The 9,461-nt window shown below is 39.1% G+C and overlaps 1 protein-coding gene across 1 annotated transcript in view; it reads left to right on the forward strand.

Moving 5' to 3' along the window:
• Window positions 1–7,634, forward strand: part of LOC311301822 (torsin-1A-like) — a 99,234-nt gene extending 91,600 nt beyond the window's left edge. Inside the window, exons 2-5 of the mRNA XM_084427173.1 lie at window positions 5,566–5,831; window positions 5,973–6,148; window positions 6,247–6,377; window positions 7,019–7,634. Of these exons, the coding sequence (XP_084283299.1) occupies window positions 5,566–5,831; window positions 5,973–6,148; window positions 6,247–6,377; window positions 7,019–7,269 (824 nt within the window). The 3' untranslated portion in view covers window positions 7,270–7,634. The remainder of the gene's footprint in view (window positions 1–5,565; window positions 5,832–5,972; window positions 6,149–6,246; window positions 6,378–7,018) is intronic.
• The last annotated feature ends 1,827 nt before the right edge of the window (window positions 7,635–9,461 follow it).

The following is a 9,461-nucleotide window of genomic DNA, read 5'->3' on the forward strand; positions in this document are numbered from 1 at the left end:
ACTGCGCCACCTATTGGTCGAAAGTGATAATCCATTAAATCATATTTTTTAATTACTGTTTATATGATTTTTCAGGCATTTCGCCTAAAATCTTCTTTAAATGTCTTTAATTGCTGATTGTTGCAGTTGATCTGACACTTTCAGCAATGTTGGCATGTCTTGTCGTCTTATTCTGCTTGGCCCCGGTAATTGCTGCTTGCAGCTATATTTATTATTATTCTTCTTCCGACTGGGCGTCTATGGCAGCCCATAGAACCGATTGCGGGAAAGTTGTTTTGGTTTGACATTCTGATAGAGGACAGTCCCAACATTAAATACACCAATTTTTGTGTTTCTAAGTCATTCCCTCTAGCGCCACCACCTGTCCAAAGTTTCACTTTTATTTTGCTAATAACTTTTGAACCGTAAGGCCAATCAACAAAATTATTTTTTCCTCTTATTTCTGAGCTCATGCCGATTCGATTGCACCCTATGATGTCATTTTCCGTCATATAAATATGGCCGCCATTTTTAATTTTCTGAAAAAGCTACTTTTTCGAACTCGTCCTAGACGGTTTGTCCGATTTGCACGAAAATTGAACCAGATCATCTTCAGGCAGTGTTGACCAAAAGTTATGGAATTCAAATTGATTCGTCAAACCGTTTTCGATAAACGCACGAATACATTTTACGTAGCTCTAGCAAAAACAGTCGTAAGGCTGTATCTCCGCAACGGTTTATCGTATTCAGACCAAACTTGGTACATGTACTCACAAGCATGACCTGAGGCTACATGCTGCGTTTCGGCGCAGCGCCACCTACTGGTCCGGAGATATGAAAAATGGCTATTTTTGCTTATAACTTCTGAACAGTTTGTCCAAAAATCATAAAATTGGTATCGTTACATTCAGGGCAATATGCCGATTCGTATGATATCCAGTTTTACCATATCGGCCCTTTTGACTGTCGGCCATTTTGAATTTTGTGCTAAAATACTGTATTTTAAGAATGCATGAACGAATTGTTACGAAACTTGGTATGGGTCATCAGCACGTTGTCCTGAAGGAGCGTGAGAAGTTTCGAAACAGCGCCACCTAGTGGTGAATATTTTTTTTCAAATGCTTATAACTTTGGGTGTGGTCAACTTATTTTCACGAGACTCTTCTAATTAGACTCCTGAAACCTTGCCGAGTCCTACGATACCAAACATGCTAGGTTTTGCCTTACGGTTTGTGTAGCGTTGTGATTTAGCGCTTAAAAAACATTTGGCTATATCTTCGAAACCGCTAGTCCGATCGAGACGAAACCACCGTCAGAAGTTTGGAAACATAGGTCGATAGCTAAACGCCAATGCCCAAATGCGAAAATATTGATGTTTAGGGGTAGTAAATTCCAAACAAAGTCATGTGTCAGTCATTTTTTACGTGTTTTTTCATATAAATGCCTATAACTCTGAAGCAAATTGAGATTTTTTCACCAAAACTGACACACATATGTATGGGCTCACTCTGAGGACACGTAAAAAAAATTGTGAGACTGAGCCTCTTGGTGGCGCTATAATAGAACAAAACATAAAATTCCCATTGACTTCAATACAGTTTTGTGAAATAAAATGCTATTTTCATTAAAAACCTACTTTTTCGAACTCCTCCTAGACCGTTTGTCCGATTTTCACCAAAATCGAATCATATCATCTCCAGACCGTGCCGACTGAAAGTTATGGATTTCGTGTCGATTGACGAAACCGTTTTCGTATAGCGCAGCAGCAAATTTGAGGCATGATGCTAAAAGCATTATTCAGGCTTTATGTCTGCAATGCCTTGACATATTGACACCAAACTTTGCATGTGTCATTGTCACTTCACTCTGACCACATCACATCAGTTTTGTAACTGCACCACCTATTGGTCGAAAGTGATAATCCATTACATCATATTTTTAATTATTGTTTCTATGATTTTTCAGCCATTTTGCCTAAAATCCTCTTTAAATGTCTTTAATTGCTCATTGTTGCAGTTGGTCTGACACTTTCAAACATGTCGAAATGTCTTGTCGTCTTATTCTGCTTGGCCCCGGTAATTGCTGCTTGCAGCTATATTTATTATTATTATTCTTCCTTCTTCCGACTGGGAGTCTATGGCAGCCCATAGAACCGATCGCGGGAAAGTTGTAATGGTTTGACATTCTGATAGAGGATAGTCCCAACATTAAATACACCAATTTTGGTGTGTCTAAGTCATTCCCTCTAGCGCCACCACCTGTCCAAAGTTGCAGTCATGTTTATGCTAATAACTTTTGAACCACAAGGGCTAGAAACAAAATTCTTTTTTCCTCTAATTCCTGAGCTCATGACGATTCGATTGCACCATATGACGTCATTTTCCGTCATTATAATTTTTCCGCCATTTTGAATTTTTCAAAAAACCTACTTTTTCGAACTCCTCCTAGGCCGTTGCTCCAATTTCCACGAAAATTGAATCAGATCATCTTCAGACCATGCCGACAAAAAGTTATGCAATTCGTGTTGATTTGTCAAACCGTTCTCGAATACCGCGCAAACAAATTTTATGTAGCGCTTCCGAAAACAGACACAAGCCTGTATCTCCGCAACACTTTATCGTATTCAGACCAAACTAAACACATATCATCACAAGCATGACCTGAGCCTACATGCTGCGTTTCGGCGCAGTGCCACCTACTGGTCCGGAGATATGAAAAATGGCTGTTTTTGCTTATAACTTCTGAATGGTTTGTCCAAAAATCATAAAAGTGGTCTTGTTAGATTCAGGGCATCATGCTGAGTCGACTGATATCCAATTTTCCCAGATCAGCCATTTTGGCTGTCGGCCATTTTGAATTATGTGCTAAAATGCTGTATTTTAGGAATGCATGAACCTATCGTTACGAAACTCGGTATGGGTCATCAGCATGATGTCCTGAAGGAGCCTGAGAAGTTGCGAAACAGTGCCATCTAGTGGTGAATTTTTTTCCCCAAATGCTTCCAAATGCTTATAACTTTGGGTGTGGTCAACTTATTTTCACGAGACTCATCTCATTAGAGTCCTGAATCGTTGCCGAGTCCCACGATACCAAACATGCTAGGTTTCGCCTTACGGTTTGTGTAGCGTTGTGATTTAGCGCTTAAAAAACATTTGGCTATATCTTCGAAACCGCTAGTCCGATCGAGACGAAACCACCGTCAGAAGTTTGGAAACATAGGTCGATAGCTATACGCCAATGCCCAAATGCAAAAATATTGATGTTTAGGGGTAGTAAATTCCAATCAAAGTCATGTGTCAGTCATTTTTTACGTGTTTTTTCATATAAATGTCTATAACTCCGAAGCGAATTGAGATATCTTCACCAAAATTGACACACATATGTATGGGCTCACTCTGAGGACACATAAAAAAAATGGTGTGACTGAGCCTCTTGGTGGCGCTATAACAGAACAAAACATGAAATTCCCATTGACTTCAATACAGTTTTGTGAAATAAAATGCTATACTAAACAAATACATTGGTGTAAAATTACGAAACTCAGAATGTGCCATCAGCTCCATCCCCTGAAGGTACCCAAAATATTTCGAGACAGCGCCACCTAGTGGTCAAAAGTTATAACAAAATTTACAAAAAGGCTAATAACTTTTGAATACATTAGGCTATTGAAATGCCACTGGTCTTAATAGATTCCCTGGGTCAAGCCGAGAACATAGATACCAAGTTTTCCTTATTTGGCCAAACTTCCTGTCCGCCATCTTGATTTTCATTCAAAACCTACTTTTTCAAACTCCTCCTAGACCGTTTGTCCGATTTTCACCAAAATCAAATCGTATCATCTCCAGACGGTGCCAACTAAAAGTTATGGATTTCGTGTCGATTGACGAAACCGTTTTCGTATAGCGCAGCAGCAAAGTTGAGGCATGATGCCAAAAGCACTATTCAGGCGTTATCTCTGCAATCCGTTGAAATATTGACACCAAAATTTGAATGTGTCATTGTCACTTCACTCTGACCACATCACATCAGTTTTGTAACTGCTCCACCTATTGGTCGAAAGTGATAATCCATTAAATCATATTCTGAATTACTTTTTATATGATTTTTCAGCCATTTCGCCTAAAATCCTCTCTAAATGTCTTTAATTGCTCATTGTTGCAGTTGGTCTGACACCTTCAGCCATGTTGGCATATCCTGTCATCTGCTTGCGCTTGGCCCCGATAATTGCTGCTTGCAGCTATATTTTTACTTGGAATTATGTAGCCTATGATTAGCAAAAATAAAAACTGCTGCTTCTGCGTTGCACATGCTACATTATGGCTAAGCATGCGCCCTCAAAATAGCATTTGAATAACATGCGCATGCGCCACTTTTTCTGCGCCAGAATTATTTTCTAAACCTGCAAAATAGCATCAGGGAACGTTTACGCCAGAACACGCCTCCTCTTTTCGCTGAACCACCCCCCGGGAACGCAAGTTCATTCCCTAATTTACTGACGTGTGTCTGTGGAGGGAAAAGTTTGCTGTGCGCGGGTGCAAAATATGAATGATACATGCGTCGGTGTACAAAGTCACTTGCGCTCTGGGTGCAAGATAGGGCCCTCTGTGTATTATACTGTATAGTCAATTGCGCTGGGGGGGCTGGAAAGAGTAGGATACATTTTTATCCTGCATTCTACATGTGGCAAGTGTTGTATTTTTTTATACAGTATGTCCAGAGCCCGTCTACGGAGAGCCTGCCCACTCCCTATTAAGCCCTATTGTACCGAATTTTGGCTGTAGTACCACCAGAGTTCCACTGGGGGCGATCGCCATGAGTGCAAAATGAATGGGAGTCAATGGGGCTAGACAGCTAAATTTGTCTCTTTCACCCGATTGCCGTTGAGAAATATCAGGTCTGATTGTAGATTTTGCAAGTTCAACATGGGTTATAGGTCGAAAGTTGAATGAACAAGTACTTATGTCCTTTTGATTTCTTACAGGTTGAGTTGTTGTTGCCCATAACACGCTAGCATTCTGCTAATGACGTCAGCATTCTGACGTCATTGACATTTTGAAAGACTTTTTAAAGCAAATAAGTGACTCTAAAAAATCTAACACCCAGCAATGTGTAATTTCTTTGCATCTCCTTTCGAATACAACATTCAAATTACTAGACAAAAAATTATATCCTGAGAAAAGTGGATTTTGAGGGGTATACCGCCATTGACCTCCATTCATTCTGCACTCGTCCTGTGAGCGCCCTCAAATGGAATCAGAGTGGAACTGCAACCAGTTCAGAAGCCGGAAGTGTAGTGAGAGTGAAACTTCTCGCCATATTAGACATTCTCTGGTATGTCTTAAGAATTCACTTGCTGAAATTCAGCATTTTCTATTTTAAATATTAACATTACTCATATATTACTAAGTTTATTTTTTCATGAGAAATTTATCCAGTTAAGACCAGCATAGTCTCTCCCCCCATATAAGTTATAAGGCTTATAAATTATAAGTTATAGTATTGGTTAAGTTGTAGTATTAGTAGGCTATAAATTATCATTGCAAACTACAAACAATATTTTTGACCACATATCTTTGCATCTTTCAGGTTTGGAGGCAGATTTAAATAAATCTCTCTTTGGGCAGCACATCGTGTCTGATGTTGTATTAAAAGCTGTATCGTCATTTATGGCTGACAGAAACCCAAACAAACCGCTGGTTCTGTCTTTCCATGGGATTGCAGGAGTTGGAAAAAATCATGTCACTAAAATCATCGCAAGAAATGTGTACGAAAAAGGGGAAAACAGCAAACATGTTCACACATTTATATCTCAGCATCATTTCCCACACAAAGAGAAGATAGACCTCTACAGCGTAAGTAAATAATGCATATTCCAATAAGATCAGTTTAATTCAACAGGTAGGACTAACTGTGACTAAGATTAGTCAAAACTGTGGTATTTGTAGCCTTTAACAAATCCTCTTAACTGGGATTTGTATGTTTTGTATATTCAGTCACAGCTAAAGCAGTGGATTCATGGAAATGTATCAAGTTTTCCCCACTCCATGTTGATATTTGATGAAATGGACAAGATGAATCCTCAGTTGATTGAAACCTTAAAACCTTTTCTAGACTACAATGCCCGTGTAGACGGAGTGTCATTCCGCAATGCAATCTTCATTTTTCTCAGGTAAAAAATTTAATTGTTAGATTCAAGCTGCCCTCTGTTAGAAACCTCTGCCCTCCCAAAGATTGACCCAACTAATGAGAAACTGTGTTTATTTGTAGTAATGCAGGTGGGAATGTGATTGTCGAAGTGGCGCTGGATTTCTGGAGAGAAGGCAAAACACGGGAAGAGATCAGGATGAACAGCAAAGAACTGGAGACTAAAATCTCTCTAAAAAGCTTCAATGATGAGGGTATTGAAAGAGCATTGAAATATATTTTCTGATCTATATATTTTTTTTAATTGTTAAAAAGTTTTGATAAGTTTTATATGTGAAAGGTAAATTACATATAAAGGTTAAATACTAAATATATATATATATATATATATATACAGTTGTGGTCAGAATTAATGGCACCCCTGGTAAATATGATCAAAAATTCAATTATTTTACTTCAATGAAAGGTTAGATTTTTGCAAATTTTTTTAATGAAAGATCAAAAGGATAAACAATGCAGATTTATTTTTTTACAGCCATTTTTTACCATATTTACCAGGGGTGCCATTAATTATATATATATATATATATATATATATATATATATACAGTATGTAACCCCTGTCACCAGGTCCTTCACACCCCCCTCCGTGCGGGTCTCGAACCCGGGTCTCCGGCATGAGAGTCAGGCGCTCTAGCAAGGAGGCTAAAGGCTGCAGCCTCTAGCGTCTGTCGCTAGAGCGCCAATTGAGATCAGAGGAGTGAGGTTTACTCGCACAGCAACTACTAGCTGGCCTCCGTTACACTTATATATATATATTTAATATATTATATATATATATATATATATATTATTTTATATATATATAATTCAAATTTGATCCTCTATTTTACAGGTGGATTTCAGCACTCCAGTCTCATAAATCATCATCTGGTTGATCACTTCATTCCTTTCCTACCTCTGGAGCTGAAGCATGTGCGTCAGTGCATCATGGCTGAGATGGTCCATCTGAACATGACTGAAGACATTAATCTGGCATATAAAGTGGCCAGAGACATGCCCTTCTTCCCTGAAAAAGAGAAAATATTTTCTTTTAAAGGCTGCAGGTCTGTCAGACAGAAACTGGTCCTCTATATTGATATATAATAGATGAAAGCAGCACTTTTTTTCTACTGCTGCATATATACGCTTTAATGCACATATGAACAGCAGTGAAGTATTACTTGACTTTTCATATTTGTTTTGGATTATTACTAGTGTGAGATTTTATTTTATGATTATTTTGTATGTAAATTGGATAATTTGTTTTGCTGTTCATGGGTGAGGGTGATGCAATGGTGACATTATGAATACATATGGGGAATTGGCGCGCTGACATGCGTAGTTATTGTTATGTGTAAAGAAAAGGGACATGCGCAGAAAAAGTGGGTGTGCAGGTGAAGCTAGAATGACGGCAGTGTGTGTCTCACTATATGAGCTCTGATAAATAAATGAAGTCAGTAAAGTCCCATATTTCTGTGTATGCCTGCATCAATACGTTGAACCCATTTACAAGAGACTGAAGCTTCCTCTTATGTTCCACAGCCCCTCTTAGACTAGTGTTACAGTGGTGGTGATGTTGTGCCTTGCTTAGTCTGCTGTAGAGCGATGTTAAAGGGATAGTTCACCCAAAAATGATATTTAAGCCATGATTTACTCACCCTCAAGCCGTTCGAGATGTATATGTCAATCTTTTTTCAGACGAACACATTTTCAGTTATTTTAGAAAATGTCTTAAATCTTTCAGTGGTTAGAATGTGAAGCAATGGGGTCCAGCTCGTTGAAGTCCGCAAATGAGCATGCATCCTTCACAAAAGTAATCCATCCGGCTCCAGGGGGATAAACGAAGGCCTTCTGAGGGTAATCCGTGCGGTTTTGTCGTAAAAATATACATATTTAAAACTTTATAAACGAAAATAACTGGCTTCCGGTCGCGGTCGACGCGCGTTCACGGAGATGGATGCTGGCATATGACGTAGGACGTAGCGTAGGAAGCGTCGTGCCGTAGAACGAACGTAGAGTTTTGTTTTGCTCTGCTCTCTGGCTGCGCTGTCACGTTCGTTCTACGTCACGACGCTTCCATCTCCATGAACGCGCGCCGACCGCTACCGGAAGCCAGTTATTTTCGTTTATAAAGTTTTAAATATGAATATTTTTACGACAAAACCGCACGGATTACCCTCAGAAGGCCTTCGTTTATCCCCCTGGAGCCGGATGGATTACTTTTGTGAAGGATGCATGCTCATTTGCGGACTTCAACGAGCTGGACCCCATTGCTTCACATTCTAACCACTGAAAGATCTAAGACATTTTCTAAAATAACTGAAAATGTGTTCGTCTGAAAAAAGATTGACATATGCATCTCGAACGGCTTGAGGGTGAGTAAATCATGGGTTAAATATCATTTTTGGCCGAACTATCCCTTTAAGGGGACCATGTGTCAAATCTGATTGATTTATAACACTAAAAACTTATTCACAAACTGTTTGCTCAAGCGTAGCATTTTTTCGGAGTTCATTGTGTAGCCTGCTCCCTCAATCGTCGAGTTCACTGTGTAGCCTGCTCCCTGAATCGTCGCGCTTATTCATTTGTGGATGTTAACTGAATCTGTAAGTCACCTGTTTACTTCTGTATATTATATCTATCTATAAATTAGATAGATATTAGTCTTTCTGTGTGTGTGTGTGTGTGTGTGTGTGTGTGTGTGTGTGTGTGTGTGTGTGTGTTTGTGTGTGTTAGGTTTGCCAACTGTCCCGAATTAGGCGGGACGTCCCGTATTTTGGGCCTAATTTATTTGTCCCGTGCGTGACCTCCCGTGTCCCGTTTTTTGACAAGCTGATCTAACCACTGACTGATACAACAGCAGCAGTGTTGACCACGACACTTGAGAATGATCACCGACACCTGTCATCATCCAGTCACAGCTTTTTTTTAATCATTGTTTTGAGACAAATCATTGTTTGATTTGCGAACATCCTCTGCCGTCTGGTCGCTTCCGCTTCAAGCCGGACTTGTCTCGCGCTACCTTTCACTGTCCACGTTTTGATTTCGGCAAATCAATTTTGGCGAATGCAAACAACGTGATTATTGTTCATGAGTAACATCCAGCCACGCAAGAAAACATGTAATCTACCTGAGGGAATAATATTCTCAAAAAACATTTCTGATTATTATTAATGTTTAAAAAAAAGCTTTTAGAAAGTAAATAGAAAGCTTTTGTAACATTATAAATGTCTTTACTGTCACTTTTGATTAATGTAATGCTGAATAAAAGTAGGCAATTACTTTCTTTATTTTTT

The sequence above is a fragment of the Rutilus rutilus genome, assembly GCF_951802725.1.
Source record: "Rutilus rutilus genome assembly, chromosome: 13".
In the NCBI taxonomy this organism is placed as follows: Eukaryota; Metazoa; Chordata; class Actinopteri; order Cypriniformes; family Leuciscidae; genus Rutilus; species Rutilus rutilus.